The sequence below is a fragment of the Agelaius tricolor genome, unplaced genomic scaffold, assembly GCF_023055355.1.
Source record: "Agelaius tricolor isolate 1412-34295 unplaced genomic scaffold, bAgeTri1.0.p SCAF_4, whole genome shotgun sequence".
Classification (NCBI taxonomy): Eukaryota; Metazoa; Chordata; class Aves; order Passeriformes; family Icteridae; genus Agelaius; species Agelaius tricolor.
Window position 1 is genome coordinate 47,438,287 of NW_027269264.1, and position 19,369 is coordinate 47,457,655.

At 39.4% G+C, this 19,369-nt stretch overlaps 1 protein-coding gene across 1 annotated transcript in view; it reads left to right on the forward strand.

The window, feature by feature from the left end:
* ADAMTS12 (ADAM metallopeptidase with thrombospondin type 1 motif 12) overlaps positions 1-19,369 on the forward strand; it is a 146,534-nt gene that overhangs the window by 46,454 nt on the left and 80,711 nt on the right. Inside the window, exon 3 of the mRNA XM_071425580.1 lies at positions 4,879-5,053. Within this exon, the coding sequence (XP_071281681.1) occupies positions 4,879-5,053 (175 nt within the window). The remainder of the gene's footprint in view (positions 1-4,878; positions 5,054-19,369) is intronic.

The following is a 19,369-nucleotide window of genomic DNA, read 5'->3' on the forward strand; positions in this document are numbered from 1 at the left end:
TAAAATTACATGCTCCAAGTTGTACATTTCAAGTGAGCATGCTGCAGTGTCTACAGAAGATAATGTCACAGAGAATTTCCTTCAGTAGAAATGAATGTACCTAGGCCATTTCAGATTCTCTGTGAGATGCACAGCGTAGTTCAAGGTCCATAGAAGTGATATCTGATTCAGAATTGTTTAATGAACTGTATCTGTGTCATAGCAGAGGGGCAAATGAATGCATATTTTGGATTGTTTGCTTCTCTTACATGTTTTTATAACAGTGGGGGGTTTTAATGTCTTAGCTTCTTAAGACTTATTCTAGATAACCTTCATCCAGAAAGAGTGAATAGAAAAAATGAAGTTGAGTGTAGTCACCATCAAGCTGGTGCTGTAAGCCAGAGGATTGATTCTCTGCCAAGTCTCTCTGAGTGATTGTGCATCTTAAGTAGTTTTATGGTAGCTAATAGACATGGCCCTAGAGACCTGTCTTTTCTCCTTGGCTGAGGAAGGAGGGTCTTTCCCAGCCAGAAAGACCCTTCTCTCTGAAGTATCCAGAACTGATAGATCCCTTAGGAACCTGGGAAGTGGAGGATGTCAGACAATCCTTCCTCTCCAGATACCTTATTTCCTTCCACAAAAGCCCATCTTACTGTAAATTTGGCTATTTTTCCCCCTTATCCTCTATGTCTGAACTTTCTGAGCTCACATTGTCCAGGGCGCAACTCTGCATCTCTGGCCAGTTTTCTGTCAGTTCCTAAAATATTATAGCAAGTGTGACAATAGTATGTAAAATCTCATGGAATTAATAGTATTCTGTTCCTTCACTTACTTTGTCACAAAAAATAAGCTATTTTTGTTTCAAACCAAAGCTATGTTGAACCACAAGGCTATGTTTCAATATCACACTTTCTTCACTAAATTGTGCTAAAAGCATAGATTTTTTTCTGTAGAAGTGTGTAAGAGTTAGAGTGGGTGATGTTCATAAAAATCTTTCATCAAATTACTCAGTACCTAAAACCCCCAATCTCTTTTTGTTCTGAGCAACATCATGGCAAGTGTTTTTTTTTTTTTTCTAGCTCTGTCTGGGGATGTAGTGAAAAATCTCATCTGGATGCTAGGTTTTTCTTTTGGCTGAAATAGGAACAGATGAGAAATTCAAAAAGAAAGATCCCTGGGGGAAAAAAAGGGACATTCAGAAAGGAACTAAGTGATTAGCTAAAATAAATTTAGCGTGTGTAATGTTAACAGATCATTTACTTTACCAGTTCTGTTTAGATTATTTGCAGCTGTAGTTCTCTGATAATGCATGTTTCATATGCCACAATTTTTTCTTTAATTCTTGTATTCAAACCTAGTTTCTCTTACCATGTATTACAGTTATAATAAGCACCTGGAGCAAAGTACCTAAAGGTAAAACTCAAATCTTGTCATCTTCTTTCATGTTGCTTCTAAAAGGTACTGTATTTTCAGATTCTGTCACTGTCCTGTTGTCAAAATTCTTGTTTGACTTGTTGTCAGAAATATTGTTTAATTTCATGGAGTTACTCACTGTTCTCACTACAGATGTAATTTTTTTGAGCATTATTGTCAACATACTGTTATTGTAACTTTAGGCTACAGATTGTTGTTTTTTCCCTTCCCATTTTCTCCTAACAAACACCCACTACTTCTAGGCCCTCCTGTCTGGTGTAGTATTGCAATTTCAAAACCATAGCCAAGAGTAAAGCTGCTCTTTCCATTCCCACAGGACTCAGCTTCAGCTTCCCACGTGGAACTGATTGAAAAAAATATGCCGGAAAATGTGTTTTGACAAACTTCTGAGCTTTTGACTGAAAGAAATATGTGAAAACGATGTGCTTTCCACTGGAAAATGCAGATTATACTGAAAATCAAAACATTTTGAAAGATGGTTGAAAACTTTTAAGTCAGAGGTGTTCCAGGATCATCAGTGCCGTTTTGGCAAGTGACACGCAATGTAGGAGATGTGATATGTTCATGGAGCTGTTTGTGTCAAAATAATGAGGCACATGAATTAAAAATCCCATGAAGTGATGTAACAGCACCCCCAAATACAGTATGGTAAATATTTGCAGCCACAGCATGTCAGAATCTGAGGGCAAAGAGTGAGATTTGAAAGAGGGGAGAACAACAGTCTATAAAAAATGCTGTGGTAGATTTGTAGATTTTTCACCTGTAGGCTTTGAGGGAAACACTCACCCCCCAAACAAACACACACACACACACACCCCCACCCCTATTTTCTGACCATGTCTGTTGCTGTATTACTTGGTAACTTTACATAAGAAAGTTCAAATGAGGAAAGCTTCTCTGCAGTAATTTTTTTTCCTGTGGTGATAACTAAACCCTTTCAATAATGTAAATATGAATGGCTGGTTTCTAATGAGGCTTTCATAACTGCCCTCCTTTGTGTATTCTGAGGCTGTGTGAATGCACTAAAAAGCAGGTGAAGCTCAGAAAAAGCTTATATTGTATTTACATAGCTTGAAATCTGATGGACTTTAAATGAAAAATTCTTGCTGTTATATTTGTGAGTCAGAAAAGAACAGCTATGAAGAGCAAAACTAAAGACGTATTTAATCAGCAAAGGGAATTTTGCCAGTCCTCAGTGCTTTGAAGTAAGTTTAATGTGAAGATTGGTCTTTTTTTTGTTGGTCTCAGTTAGTCTCAGCATTCAATTTATTGGTGGATAGCCTGTGCAGGGTGAAAGTGCAAATGCAGAGCAAGAGTTCAGTAAGTGCTGGAAGTCTCTGGAAGCTTTAGAACACCTCTGTGTGCTGGAAATGGGCTTTTACAGTCCAATTCATATAATGAAGTTTTGCTTTTTTCCCTGCTCCATACAGCTTGGATAGACAGCTGAATTTTAACATGCAAGCATTGATGGAGGAGCTTGAGCTTACCACTGATAAGCTTACTCCACCTTTTGTAGGATTGTCTGGCCTTTCTTGTTGCAGATAGACGTTGACACAATAATCCGGCAACTATTGCCAATTGCTTTCAAAAATCTGGGTCTGTAAATGAAGATGGCTAGTTCTTCTTCATCCCAACTGGCTTAAAACCCCACAAAATAATCAAATAATCCAGTCAAAAATTACAAATATCCAGGAAAGATTGAACCCTGTGGAATGAAAAAGAATGGGCAAGGATTTGTGAAGGTGCATTGATTCCCTGAGCAGCATGAGGAAAGCCACATCACAGATCTTCTGGTGTGACCACTGTAGATGCATTCTTGCTGTATGGATTCACTCTTGCCTGAAAGTTTTGTCCAATGTGAACGTGGATGCTTCTGTGTATGGTCTGGTCTTGTGCCTTGATTTATGATTTAAAAAGAAACATAAGCATTTTTTGTATGTTGTTTAATAATCAGAAGTCTCAATCTCTTTTTTCTTAAAAATGAAACAAAACCCATACAGGCAGTAGGCTGAAATCCCAGATGAACAAACACATGTGACTATGAGTCCTGAACCTTTGGTGCTTTAGGGCTATAAACACAGCTTCAAACCAACACCAACCTCTGGCTTTAAAACTTTGACTTCCATTGGAAAGAAAGAGTTTGATCTTCAGAGCTATTGGGTAAACTGTGAAATGACAGTCACAGTTATTTATTTGCACAAGTTTGCTGTGGGATGTATTGGCCCTGTGGCAATTTGTGTGGAGGCAGAAGGTGTCTCACTGAGCTGTCCCTTGTCTCCTTGTATGCAGAGCCCATGGTTATTTTATAGTTTTATAAGAGTGCTTTTCTTCCATTCATATGATTTCTTTTATATCCCTAATCTCATACTGGCTTTCCCAATCATCCAGAGAAACTCTTAAGGCTTTGGAATTTTCAAAAATATTTGAAAATTTGCCTGCCATTCTATGTTTGAATACGGCAGCTGCAGGAACAGACTGTTACTGAGTTTTTTCCCCCTCTTCCAGAATAGGCTAAGAGGGGTGCACTGACCACAGCAAGAAAGCGAAGAGGAAACACAGCCAAGACTGGAACACCCCAGTTCCATCCCCAGTGTGGTCTGGGTTGTCAGTAGATCCTTTGCTTTTAGATTCAGTATTGTTCTGTATATCTTGACATGGAAGGACAGTACAGTTGTTTTGCAATGTTTGCAGTCCCTGCCAAAATGCTGGGACACAATGGACCAAGGCCATGCCTGCTTGGAAGTGTGTCCTGGATCAAGGCAGAGTGAGTTGTAAAAGGATCCTGTGCAGTCCTGATGGGTATCAAGGGCCCTGTAGCTTAGGTGAAGCAGGGAGGCTGATAGAGAAGTTTCAGCATGTGAAATGTTGCAGCCTGTTTAGCTGATCTACTGGATGTTCTTAATGGCTTGCTAATTCATGAAAAACCTCTTATTGCTTCCATTGTAGTGTTGGCCTGGGGGCCAGTGAGGGTTTATGGTCTGACACAGAGTTGGACCATGCAGTCCAGCCCATCTGATGGGTTGGGTAATTGATTGTGGGACTGCAGCTGGGAACAGCATTTCAATCTGCACTTATGAAACAGCTTCTATTCCAGTCTTGATCTCCGGGGAATGGATGCAAAACACCAGAAGAACAAGATGCAGCTCTTCCTCGTGCATCATGTTTGTTAAATCAGCTTTTGACCTTTTACTGGCTTTGTAAAAATATGAGACTCTTTGACTCAGTTTCAGGTTATTAGGAAGGAGATATTTTTTCTGTTTCACTTTGGACTGTAATGACTGTGAGGTATGAAACAACCTAGATGTATGCAGCAGAATAAATACTAAAAACCTGTTGTGCTCATATTTCTCCAGTGTAAATGACTGGCTTGTGAGGAAAGCTTGGGGTTGGTGGTATGAACAGTATATTTATTTTTGTCTTCTAGTACTGAACAGAAGAGATTAACTCTTTTGTGCTTATTTTCAGACTGGATATTTCCATCTGCCCCATGGGGATTACTTCATTGAGCCCATTAAAAAGCATCCACAGAAGGAGGGAACACCCCATCCCCATATTATCTATGGTGCAAATAACCTTCCAAATGCTTTAAGGAGAAGACGGGCCATCCTGATGGAAAAGGAACAAGCATGTGGACTGAATGGTACTAATTTTGCTGGATTTCAGCCTATTTACTTTCTGAGTCTTTTTAAGCAGTTATTTTCCAGTGGTGTGTGCCTTTCCTTCTGCCAGGCTTTTAAAAATTCTGTTAGAAAAGATTATGCAAAATGAGAGCATCTCAATCAAAACACCACAGGAGCCACCCATCTGTGTTCCTTTCTGAAAAGTTAAATTCTCCTTATGACTCCTGGGATATATTTTTCATGCCATTGATCCTTTCTACCTCTCAATTTTTCTCCAACCAGAACTGTTCAGTGAGTTTGAAACCTGAATTCTTGAGGAGCTTTGGGATAAAAAGATTTGCAGTCAGCATTATTTTTAATAAAATGTTCTCACTCCATGCCAAGTTCTGTCTTCAACATAAAATAACACCCATCTAGTCCATGGTTTAAATTTAGGATTTCTAGATTTTCTGTGATTGTTAGCAGATTATTTAAAGAGTTTTATTTAGTTATTCTGAAAGTGAAGTACAGGGCATCAAGAGCAATATTTTTTTAGTAGAAGTAAAAATAGCTTGAATATTGGTGCAGTAATACTCAGGATCATGTCTTTTGTGAAAACAAACTAGTACACTATGCTGGAAGGGAAGACTATGTCTAGAGGGTTGTTGGCATCTCATAATTACGGAATTAGTTTCTTTATTTAGTTAAATAATTTCCTTGATTTATTTCACACCAAGAATGTACACATTTTGTGTTAGTTTTCTGATGTTTGAGGCCTTGGATCTGAGTCTGCACCAAACTTTAAAAAGGCATAGTATTGGTAGGGATGAATCAGTAATTACTTACATGACCTAAGGCCCAAGTTGGGTACCAATAGAGCTGCAGAATACACAGGAATGTATTTCTGTCTTTCACAGGTCAATGGTTCAAGAGAAGTTGGTTCCTTTCCAGAAATGGAAAATGAAAGGAGGAATGTAGGAATTTTTAATTCCCAATCATGACTGGTGAAGTTTTACTGCTGTGTAATATGGATTGGTAAATTATAGAAGCAAAGAACAGCTTGACTCCCCTGTATTTCTGGTCATAGACCTGAAGTGCACCTCTTGCTTGCTGGCCCAAGGTAGTGCAAAATGGTAACAGGGGGAGAAAGTTTAATATGTGTAATATGGATTGGTAAATTATAGAAGCAAAGAACAGCTTGACTCCCCTGTATTTCTGGTCATAGACCTGAAGTGCACCTCTTGCTTGCTGTCCCAAGGTAGTGCAAAATGGTAACAGGGGGAGAAAGTGAAAAAGCTGATGAAGGAGTTACTCAGTCTTTTGTGATACTGAGAAGGTGAAGGGGAAGCCATAAGAATTAATATGAATGCTGATCCATTTTATTATTCATCAAGTGAAAATACATGTCTACTTAATAGAAAATAACCCTGGATTAAAAAAAAACAAAACAGGAGTGTCTAAAGTTAATGTTTATATTGGTATCAATTTCAAGTAGCTCCCTGAATTTTCATTCCTTCTGCTGACTGCTGGGCTACACAAGAGAAATTAGTTTAGATTTGCCTGTGAAGAATAGGGAAGTTGTTCTTCCAGGTTTCTTTTATGGATGAAATAACATATGGATGAAATAACATCTGCATGCAGTAATTTAAAATGTGGAGAGGACATAGGAGATCCTTGGGAGCATGTTGTTTGCTTGCTTTGTGTGGTCTGCTTATTTTCTTTCTACCTCTCACTTTTTGCCTCTTGTATCTTTCTTCAAAGTCATGCAGAATGAGACAGAAAAAGACTGGCTGTACCTGGACACTGTAAAAAAGAGCGTAACTTCTCTACATTACTTAGATTAGCTAAGTCTGCTCTAAGACTTGTCAATTTAAACTCTCTGTCTGATGTTATTCTTTCCAAAGTGACAGAATTATTTCTGATGATAGTATGTTTGTTATATTGCACGCAAACAGAGATGGTGCCTTATGAACTAACAAAGTAGTCAGCTGTAATTTATGTTTCTTTTTTTCAAGTCAGGCCTTGGAGGTAATATCTGCTTTTAACCAAACCATAATCTTGGCTGTCATAAAAGTTAAAGAATCAGTGTGAAGAAATGTATGGGGGTAAAACCATTTCCATCATTACATTTTCCCCTTTGTTTGACAGGATATAACAATCATAGAATCCTCAAAAGGCCTTAACATTTAAGCTGTGTGTTATGTGTCCAGGGCTGCACCCAGAGCCCCGTGGGCAGCAGGGCAGGGAGGGGATTCTGCCCCTCTGCTCTGCTCTGCTGAGACCCACCTGGAGCACTGCATCCAGCCCTGGGCTCCCAGCACAGGAGGGACAGGGACCTGCTGGGGTGAGCCCAGAGGACAGACACCAAGATGGTCAGAGGACTGGAGCATTTTTCACCCTGGAGAAAAAAAGGCTTTGGAGTGAACTAATTGTGGCCTTTCAGTACCAGAAAAGAGCCTGCAAGGATGGAGAGTGACTTTTTACAAGGGCTTGGAGTGAAAGGAAAGGGGGAAATGGCTTTAAACTGAAAGAGAATAGATTTAGATAAGATATTAGCAAAAAATTCTAATCTTGAGGGTGGTGAAGCTCTGGAACAAGTTGCCCAGAGAAGTTGTGAATGCACCATCCCTGGTAGTCTTCAAGGCCAGGCTGGTCTAGTGGAAGATGTCCCTGCCCATGGCAGGGAATTAAAACTAGATGATCTTTCAAGTTCCTTCTTACCCAAACCATTCTGTATTTTGTTATCTCATTTCTGAGTAGCCAGCTTTCAACAGGGATAGAAGAAAGAAAGAATTCAGTGTCCATTGATAGTGCACATTGTCAGAGCAGTTGCTCTTATTAGAAGTGAAATACAGAAGAAAAAGGGAAAGTGTTACAATTCTTGCTTCCTGTGCCAGATGTATTCACTACTTAGGCTTTAGTGAATACCTTGTGCATAAATACATTTTAAAGGTAGTAAGTTGACTCTGCCACCTTTTCAGGATTTCATGTACTTCATCTTTTTGAGGTTAGTGCCAGAAATCTTGTACACCTATGTGACATCACAGATAGCTTAGAGTAATGCCTTTTGGGATCCCTTCAAGGCAGAGCATTTTAAGTTTGCAGTTCACAGTTAATTATAAAAACTAACTCTGTTTTATAGGTTAAATTCCATTTTGTGTTTTCAACCCTCAGCAACTGCTGAGCTGGGGCTTAGCTGATGAAGAGTTCCCTATTGTATGTCTTACAGGAACTGGTGTTCAAATATTTTAACCTTGTGGGCTGAGATTCATCATCAAAGTGTCTGCATTTGTTTATTTGAGCTCTGAGTTTGTTAGGCTTTTTTAAATTAAACTAAGATGCTTGAGTTATTTCTGTGACTTACACTTGGTGTGTGTTCAGGTTAAAGTGTAGTGGTGATTTTTTACTTGAAGAAGTTGAATCACCTCAATGCTTACGAGTCAGTGCACAGAGTTGAGTGGTGATAATAGAAATCTTTTAGTCAGAAATGAATCTGCCTGTAAGGCAAGGAATATAAAGACTAGTTGTACAGACAAAATCAAAGTAAAGGAATTACTATGGGGGGAATAGGTAGAGGATGCTAATCCTCTGTGCAGTCTTTTTCCAGGTTTGTTTTTTTTTCTTTAATGCAAGATCTGTGTCTCTTGGAAGAAGCCTTGTGCAACAGCAACTATTACAAGTTTTACTGTGGCAACAACTGCATGAATATCCAGGGTCCAACCTGCTTGCCTACATGCATGAATATCCAGGGTCCAACTTGTCTTGCCTACACATGCAAAAATGTTTTAGAATCAGTGACTTTCCTGTAGTCTTGGAATGATTACATTAACTATGTTATAATTGGTATTATCTTTAACAGTTTCAGAGACTTGGAGAAAAAGCAACACAGTAAATTACATAAATTAAAACTTATGTTTGTTTTGCACACTTCCATTGCTGCTCAGGCAAATGCCAGCTGACTCAGTCATTAGCTGCATGCAGAACTGAGTTACTAATACTGAAAGTAGCATAACAATACTGGACTCTGCTAGCACCTGTCTCACTGTACCATTTGAAATATATGTGAGAAGTAGCAGAAAAGATAAATGAAAACTGTCCCTGTGCCTTATAAAAAACCTCTCTAATCCTTTGTGCTCACAGGAGAGGAAACTGAGGATCTGCGAGTTTGTTTTATTCTTCTAAATAGGTGATTTTAAAAGCTTGACAGTGCTCTGAGATATAATTTAAGGAAAGAGGAATTTTCCTACCTTCTGTAGAAAAAGAATGGCCTCCTATTTCTTCTGCTTGTTTTCATTGCTACTAGGAGGGGACTGGTGCAAACAGAGGGAATTCTTTTCCTTGGGCTGGAGAGAAGGACAGGTTGCTGTTGTTCAGAGGGTGAGGGCAGTTAAGTTTATTCAGATTGCAACCCGGTGATTGGCAGAAGGCTGTGAAATGTAACAAGGCGTGAAAGGTTTAGGGTATTGAAAAAGATCTCTGAGAATGTTTAATTGGAGCTTTAGGTGTAGAAAAATTGGTTATATATTTTACCATCATTTTGGCATTGAAGTATTTGATCAATCTGAAGCTAGGATTAGTTTGGGTTTGACATGGGCCTCCAACCCTTTGTCTGCAGAGAAATTACAAATCTTGAAACTTATTTTTTTGCATTTGGAGCAATTTTGCTCCAAAATTGTAATTGTGATGTGATAAAGCTGGAGTGAAAGAAAGGGGAGAAGAGGCCGGCTGCTGTGTGCAATGATGAGGAGGGGAGGGGGAGTTAAAGGAGCAGAGCAACATTGTGCAAAACTGTTTTTTAACAGTTTTCCCATCATCACTCAAAATTTAAGTATTTTGAGTGATAATGGCATAATTCATTTAACAGAAATCTAAATGCCATTAAGCTCTTTCAGACAATTACTACCTGTTCTACTTCCTCTGACTGAAGAACTTTATTCAATTATGGTCTTGCTTTTTGATGATTAACTTGATACTGTCCAAGGCTTCTCTTCAGTTTTTATGCTTGCAAAGTGTACCGTATGAACTAGTAATACTGGCTTTTGACCCTGAAATCCTTTGTTTAATCACTTGAAAGAAGGAGGGGGGAAAAACCCAGGGCAATATTTTATTCTCAAGCGATAACCTATCTTCTCTTGTTTTAGAAGGACATTATGGCCAATGTAAGCAGCTTTGCTTGAACTCCTGGTTGTAAGCTCAGAACTCCTGGTAGAGGTTATGTAGCTTCTCTCTGCTTCTAAAGAAAGTTGCTGATATTTTCCCAGTATTCGTTTATCCTGTATTTAATCACATCAGTTATAATTCAGCTTAATTAGCTCAGTTTCTCCAGGACACAGAGACAATTACTCATAGGATGGTAAGTTGGCATATAGAAATTTAATAACTGAGGTTAATTCAGCCTCAATTTAGGGAAGAGCACCCTTCTCCCTGCATGGCTCTTCCTACAACTGGCTCTTCTAAGCTGTTTATGAGATGCTTATCATGAAAAAAAGAGCAAATAGGGACATTCAGTCAGAATGACCTCTATTTTAAAGTGGGTACAACCTAGCAAGCAGCTTGCAGGAGAACACAGAGTATACCCTCATCTCTGAAACAGTTTGCACTGAACTGAAAAAAGTGAGTGTCTCCTTGTGTGGACAGCAATATTTAGCATTTCAGAGATGGGGACCTGGGAAATAAAGATGTGAAATTGGCTTATCACAGCAATCAATTTGACAATTGCTGCTAACCTGTATCAAAACACTCCCCCCGCCCTCCCCAGACAACCTCATGAAATGAAGTCAAAAGATTCTAAATTTCTTTCGGTTTTCAGGAATACATGGGAGACTTTTTTAGTTGCTCTCAGTACAGGTAGAGGAAAAAGGAATAAAATACTGTATTTTCTGCCATTCTTCCTCTCCAGTTAAATAAGTGAGGAGTCAAAACTAAGGTTTACCCAAGTGGATCAAAGTTTTTGCTGAGCAAGGGCCTGAGATGGCTCAATGCTGGCAGAGTACTGGCATCTGCTTTCCCTGTCCCTGATTGTTTTCTCATTTTCTTCTCTTTTCTGATGGAATTTTACTTTCAGTATTTCACTTGCTCCTGTTAACTGAAGCAAAGTGAATTCCCTAAGTGCTTGTGTTATGCAGGAGGTGGGGAACAAAAATATGGCAATGCAGGATTGTTGTTATAAGGTCATAATTGTTACTTGTCACCACCATACATGCTACCTCACTCAAAGACTGAATAAATTTTAAAGTTCCATGACAAGCCATTTTCCAAATAATATGAATGGAACCTGTAAGGAGGGAGAAGTTTTTCTTCGTTGTGATTCACCAGTCTTTCTGTTCAGTCACTGTGTCACTGGAAAGAAAGTGTTTGCTACACCATGCTTGCTTACTGTATTTGCTTTCCTGTAGTTTTAAGGGTAGTCTGTGATCTCTTCCATGTCTTCATTGAAAGTTTGCTTAACTGCTCATCAGATTGAGGAGTCTCAGTCTGTATCCGGACTAAATTAATTCAGCATGTCTAACAGAGTACTGTCTTAGAGGAATATATTGTGCTCTTCCTCTGTACCTGTAGCTTTCCTTATCAAACTGTGTGTGATGCTATTGCACTTCTTTAGTTTAGCAATTGATTTGGTAAACAAATGCCTTGGGAATATAAATGTTGAATTGCTGCGGTATTGATTTGGAGAGCAATAGTACACTTTAAACTGTTACATATCACATCCATCCCTTTCCCTTTTGTAGAATAACAATGACCTTGAATAATTGTAAACCACATTTTCAGAGGTGAAATAGAAAACTCAGAAAGCTAAGCTGCATTTAGTTAAACGTTTCTGATGCAGGAGTTTGAAAATTTGGTCAGAACACTTGATCCATTAACAGAGTAGTATTTACAGAGATGTTCAGCCTTCAGTCTGGTTAGGGCCAGATTTCTCAGTCATGCTAAGCTCCCTGTGAACCTTCTAATAAGAAACTACAATTACCTTATTATTTCTGGGCAGATGACAGATTTCCAGTTCTTCTTAGAAGTGCTGGACTCATTCTGAGGGGCTGATGAACTGATATTGGCTCAGCGTCCAGAATTAGTTTCTCTGGAGTTGAATATCCTTGATGAGCCTCCTGTTGTAGATGACCTACTTTAAACAGGTGTCTGACTGCAGTTTTTCTGCATGAAACACTATTTGCTTGCTTGTGGCTGTGTTCTCTACTCTTTGTGTCCCTGAACTTGGATCCATTTTGTGTGCTTGGGGAGACACCTTTGGAGCAATTGCACTTCAAAGACATTCATAATATTCTTCTAAGCATAGGTTTTAGCTTTATGGTTAGTTGGGAATGAGAGGAACTGCATAACTTGGGAGGTTATTTTTTCTATCCACTACTACTTCAGTTAACCTGTAAGCTCCCTCCTTTTTAGGAATAAGTGGGGTCCCATTTGCATTTATCCCACACCACGCACAATTGCTTGGGCTGCACAAATATCCTGCACCCCTGTGGTATTTATTGACTGTCCTGAAATAAACTGCATGTAAATAGCAAGCTGGAGAGATGCTGTTCACTGAAAGGACATATAGATTACACACTTTTTTTTTTCCAAATAAATGGAATTATCTCAAGGAATTCATCTTTATGCAAAAAAAGGTGGACAGAAGATTGCTGTGCTAAAAGATCTAGAAAATGTTTTTAGTTGCTGCCCTTAAATACTGCACTTGTTTGAAGATTTTGTGGAACTATTTTCTTGCATGTCCAGATTTATCTATGAAAGACCATAGGAGAAAATAGTGATTTTTTTTCCTCTCACAGTCTCATTTAGAGTTACCACTTCCCTTGCAAATACTCAACCTAAACTTACTTCAGCAAATGGCATGTAATGTGTCTTAGCTGAAAAAAAGATAGGTGTTCCTGTGTTCTTTAAACAGCAGTGATGAGGTCTTTGTACACATAAATTAGACTCCTACAGAAAGTCTCTTCTAAACTGTTCTAATCAATGTCCAGAAACACTGTCCCAAAAATAATCTTTGTACAAAACAAAAAAGTCCAAAGTTTTTATGTCCTTTATTATTCTTTCTTGTAAAAAATGTCTTGGTCTAATACTTTGCTCTTTTGCAGAACAGCTTTTGAGTTGAAGCTACAGAGAGAGATATTTTCATATTTTAAATACTTTTAAAACACAATTAAAACACAATGTCAGCCTGTCTCCCATTCTCCAAAGTTGAAATTAGCAGCAAGTTTCTTTTCTGCCCAAACTTTAAAACAAGCTGAATTCCTCTCTGATCTACACTGTTGTTGGTTGAGCCCCCAGTCTGGGTTCCCTTCAGCTCTCTGGAGGTTTTGGATTTGAATCAAACTCTTCTTTCAAATATTGTGGTTTCAACAAGGGATCATTCCTGTCACTTTCTGTATAATTTGCTTGACATTATTTTCCTGATGTTCTCCAGCTAAAACACTCACTGAACCACTCTCTGCTTTGTGGCATTTTCTTTTCAGCATCCCAGCTGCATCCATTGCCCATGGTGAGATGCTTCTGTCAGTCAGGTCTTCCTCAGAATAACTGGAAGATGATCGGAGGCTTGAAATTTCATCTGTCAGGGTGGTCACAGCAAAGAAGGGCAGTAAAAGAAGGGAGTTTCCTGCAAAGCCTGGACTGGTAACATTGATAGGCAGCTGAAAGTTGTCCAAGCAGAGATAACCTTTATATTGGGGAATTAATTACTAAACAACCTCTTCCTCAGCTTAGGGTTGTAACTTGGTTTTGTTCATAATTATCTATTTTTTGTATATTTTTGTCTCCTTAAGCTATAATTATTCATACTGTTTTATGGTGAATATGAACTGGATGTTTCTTTCAGGCTAGCCTACATTTTTCCCTCTTTCTGGTCCAATGCATTTACATACCTTTATCATCTTAAGGCTTCTTGGTGAGAATAGTAGTCAGGGAATTTTTGCAAATAAAAACTGAAATTGTCATTAAAAAAAAAACCCAGAGGCTCAGTGTGTTGGCAGGGCTTTGTTTAATTCTCTTTCCACAGGAGTAAAAATTTCAAAGTTCAAACCCAGTTCTCAGCAAGCACTTTCAAACTCCTTGGCATTTAAGTGTGGAAGCCCCCAGTGCTCCTGTCTGTGAAGGATTCTGGCATAGTTTTCTGTAAGTAATGAACACAGGGAGTTCAGTTGATTAAAGCTGGTGTTACTGGTGAACCTCCAGTCCATGCATGACAGAAATGCAAATGAATTAATGGGCTTATGACATCCAGCAGGTTATAGTGCCTCTGACAATCAGTCTCTAATAGGAAACTGGAATAAAAAGTCACCCTTAAAACTCTGGCTAAAATTGGAAACATCCTTTAGCCCTTAAGTGGTATTCACAAAGAGCTGAGTGGGACACTGCTCACCTGAAGCTGATGTGTTACCCCAGCAGGGCAGCTCATGCAAGCTGGTGGCAGGAGTTATTAACCTCTCACCTCAGAGATGCTGTTGGCTGCCTCCTCTGAGATGATGAGGTTTATGCTGTTCCTCCCCTTGCTCCTTCTAGGAGTTTACAGATGCCTCTGTCAGCTCTCCCCAGCTGCAGGATCCAGTCTGTCCCTGCTCAATGTCTGTTGTCTGTGTACAGGTGCCTCTTCAGTGGCTCAGTCAGACAAATGAAATCTTTTGCCAGCTTGGAATGGGAGAACCTCAACAGTCATCTCTCAAAATGTTGTGAAGCTGGAAAATGTTGTTATCAGGACTTGCTTCTAAGGATAGAAAATGCTAACAGCAGTGTGTGCCCAAGATTTTCAAGATACTAGCATAATTCATTTTGGTGGCTGACCAACCCCTTCCCTTCTTCAGGGGGCATGTTCTCATCTGCAAGAGCTGTTCTTTAAGTGCTGATGTTTGTAGCAAAGGCACAGCAGGGTTGGGGCTGAGCCTGAGCCTTTGAAGGCTGTATTGCTTAGTAACATCATCTGATATTTAAGGCATTTGGCCTCAGCCAGGGACAAGGAGGCCCCTCAAAGTGCTTTTTTCTTTAAGCACACTGGTGTGATTGGTATTTTAAAGCCAGTGGAGAAATGGAATGGAAAAAACAACAGCTGGTCCAGAGAAAGGCCAAATGAACTCTGTTGTGTAAGCCCAGGGATAAGAAGGTTATAATATAAGCAGTGTTAGTGATATCATATCAGACCTTGAAAGAATATAATTTTGTTTCACGATTAATTCCAGATTACCTTGCTCTTATTTTTCTTAGTAATCTAATCCAAAATCAAACTAATTAAAGGTCATTGTTTAACTACCACTTCGAAGACTATTCTGTTTGTCTTTCTATAACTGTTTCTCTCCACATCACAGACGTTATGCTTTAATTTAGATGGGGTACTTTACACTTCTTGAACTGTGGTTTGAACATTTAAAACTGAGATGTCAAGTTTCAGGAATTATGGGTGAACTATAGTAGCTATTGTTGATGAAAAATGAACTTTGGTGCAGGGAATGTTTATTTGATGAGGTGCTTTCTTGAGAATGTGGCCTCTGTGTCTGCAGCATACCTCAAGCATGAAGGTCTTCAGATAGGTGCAAAAAGACTGGGAGATGGAGAAAATGGAGCTCAGAATTTCACTAAGTTGATACCTGTTAGTCAGTGCTCTACCCTTTCCCATCTTCCTTTCAAATTTCGTCTCATGTGAGGGTGCCAAGAGGACTGAACGGCCTACAGTATTTTATGGAAATGTGTATTTATTTTGGATGTTTCTAAGGATGGCTGATGAGGCAAGGAATAGGATCCAGGCATTCTCTCCAGCCTTCACCCTTGTTTATACATATTGGCTCATGCTCATCTTGCTCCTCACCGCCCTTTCATAATGAAAATAAATCATGATAGCTTTGAGTGATGTCTGGAAAATGTGCTGTTTTCTTCATAATTTCAGAAAAAGCAAGGGGGAAAAAGCAGTTGAAATTTAAGTCTTGTAAATGTGACCTTACGAGTCAAGCCTAAGGGCTTGTGCAGTCCATTAGAACAGCTAATTAGTTCTATTATAAAACAAATGGCATTACCTATTTGCTTGCTCTGTTAGTTCAGGTAAATGATTTCTGAATATTACTATCAATTAGCATCTTTAGACTGATTTGTAATTTTTAAGGTTTTTAGGTAGTAAAACTCAGTGGTAGCAGATGAAGTGGTTAGAGATGCTTCTCTTTCAGGCTTGGGTCTTGCTACAGAAATTGCTTTGGTACTGCCCTGTTTCTAAGATCCTGAGGTGAGAGCAGGATGGTGACAGAGACAGACTGGATGGGGTGAAGCAGACATAGCTGTCAGATAAAATGTGTTTGCCAGACACTGTTGGATTACCCTTTGCATTGGAAGCACAGCTCTGCTTTTTTTGCTCTCTAATCACACCTTGTGGTCCAATATGTGGTTTACATGCCCTCCTCAGCATGGAGGTGCTGTTTCTTCTGGATGTGCTGAACTTTCTGAGCTTGCAGTTAGCTACCAGCTTGCTGCTTTGCATGAAGAGAGCAAAGGGGAGAGCTGAGCATCCTGTGTGTAGAGAGGGTTACAGTGGGGGTGAAAAGCTGCTGGGGGTGAAGGCTGCAGGGAGCACAGCTAGGATGGCTCTGGCAATATGGGAATCTCAGAAAAGGCTATTTTTCTTTGATTCTCACATGGAACTGGCACCATGACCTGAATTCTGTTGTGTTTCAGCTTGTCTGCTGGGCCATATTCGGTGTGCTGCAACAGGTTCCATAAACTTAGCCTTAGTGAATTAATGAGCAGGTACAGTTTGTAGAATGGGATCATTGGAGAAATCCTGAGAATGTCAGTAACACATAAAATAGCTGATGTAAGTACCAAATCTCATCTTGGCTTCACTAAAAGCCAAGGACACCTGTTTTTCCCATGAGTTTCAGAGCATTTGTAGAACACTTATTACTGTCTTGCTTTCTAGCTTTTAGAATCACTCTCAAGTCCTTTTAGACTACCTATTAACTGTGAAAAAATATTTTTGAGAAAACAAATGTGAAAAGGAATGTGTTTATACCAATAAGCTAAATAAAATGTTGAAATGCAGCACTAAAATAAAATCTGGCAATTTGTAAAGGGACTGTAATGGACCTTCTGTACTTGGATGACTGAAATAGTTTTGTTTAAAAGTTATGGGTAGTGCTGCAAATGCTTTATATTTGGTTTTAGAGTACATTTCTTCCACCTTCTTGTCCCTCCGTGTGTTTTGCTAACAAATTGTATGATATATTTTCTTTGCTGTTCCACAGGTGCTTCTACAGCTGACATAGAGAATACCTTCTGGTTAGTTCTGAAAAAAGCAGGGATCTGTCTTCCTACTTAATAGACTTTAGATAAGATGCTGGAAAAAGGCGGGAAGTTTAATCTAGATTATTTTTTTAACATTCTTCTGCCCTTTTGTGTTATAAGTCAGAATTTCAGGGCAGCTAACTGACAATTTTTAACCTGTTGATTATAAGCCCAGGAAATTCTCATTGCAAGTGCTCAGTGAAATAATCACATGTTTATTTTACTGGATGCTTTATTAATTTATATAAGAAAATGCATCCTCATACATACATAAATATTTAGTCAATGAGGTCAGATTATTTCTTAGTCAGTCAAATCTGCAAGTACAAAGACAAACTTCTATCTGGAACCATTTTTTAAAGAAAAAAAATTTTATCTTTATGCTTAGACTTGAAATGATATATATATATTTCTATCTAGGGCTTCATAACTGGACTACCATGTTACAACTGGAGAATTCTCTTAAATCCGTGTGTTTTATTCTGAATTATTGACTTATTTTTACATCTGAGGGAGTTACAGTAGATAAATCTGTCTTGAAATCCGCCCATGTTTTAGTGGTGGCAGTTCCAAAAAGTAATGGGTTCATAGTGGGGATAGTTTCAACTAGGCTCCCCAATTCCTTTGCATGTGCATATTCAGTAACCTCTCTGTTAACATCTTGAAAGGGATTGTTTGAAATATGTCACAGTCAAAGCAGTACTTTTTGAAGGCTAAACTAGAAACTTTTATTTCTTATAAATGTGAATGTATTTCAGTAACTGAATGATAAAATACACAATCCAATACTAATCCAGTGCCAGAATGTGTAGCAGAAACCTGACATTGTAAACATATAAAATAGCTGCAAAATCAGGCAGTTTATATGGTGAACATAAAGACATCATCTTTAATTACATTGCCTGAGAAATTGTATTTAAAAGATGCCTGTGGTATACTCTACAATGTGTATTCTGGTTCACCATGTAGCTTTTTATATGTAAGGTAAGTGCTGATCTGACATTTGTTCTCATTGTGGAACACTGTGGATGTTCATGTTCACCGCTGTTCCCACGCAATGAGATCATGTTTCTGTTAATCACTGAAATACTCCAGTGTTCTTTGGCATGGCAGCCAAGTAACATACAGCACACTTTGTAAGTACATTGAATTTTCTCCGTCTCTTGCTCAGAGTGGCCGGATCCTGACTGCTGAGAGGAATGGCTAGACTGTGCCTCTGCCATGAACATTCACACTGTCACAGCAGGTCTGACAGGCACAGCTATCTGTTTGCTGGTTTTGACTCTTAGAGCTGTTTGGAGATTCCTGGGGGATGAGCTGAACAGCACTTTTCAAGCTGTCTTTGTCCCAGAATGAGTCTGAGCACAGTGGAGGCATCAGGGCAGAGTGCTGACATCTGAGAGTTGGCCTGAAAATGGTGTGAGGGGCTCAGATGCCTGGACTCCTGGGGGTCACAGCTGAGCTGGAACCTTGCTGAGTATTCAGTGAGGGGTGTTGTTTGGTGTTTTGGGAAAGGAAGAGGTGCACTTAGGGAAGGAGGTGTAGAAGAATGCTGTAAGATCAGGACAAGGAGCAGTTCAGTAGTGGGTTGATGCGAAATAGCTGTAGTTCATCAGCCATGCCTTTCACACATAGTTTCTAACCAAACTGCTGAGATTCAGCTTTTGTGAGGGTGAAGCTGTGAGCTGGGGCAGTGTCTCAGAGTGCAGGGAGGCTGCATCCTCTTCTGGGACCACTCAGCAGCCTGGTAATCACAGGAGTGGTAGCATCTCCCAGCTGTGCTGTGCTGTCTCTGTGTGTTTGCCTCTGACTTCCTTCCTATCTGTCCTGGAGAGGAGGCAGGAGCAGCTGGTCTCAGCTGGCTCTGTACTCATCATTTGCAAGCACAGAGAGATGCAAGTGGCTGATTCTGTTTTATTAACTTGAAGAGAAATTATGAGACAGTGAGGAGTTCCTGTGGTGCACAGGTTGGGTCTTGGGGTTGTAGAGGAGGCCCTTAAACCTACTTAAATTTGGGATTCTGCATGGGGGGTAGCATAAGCAGGCAAAACAGTGCTGGGCGTATGTTAAAATCTGATTTGTGAGAG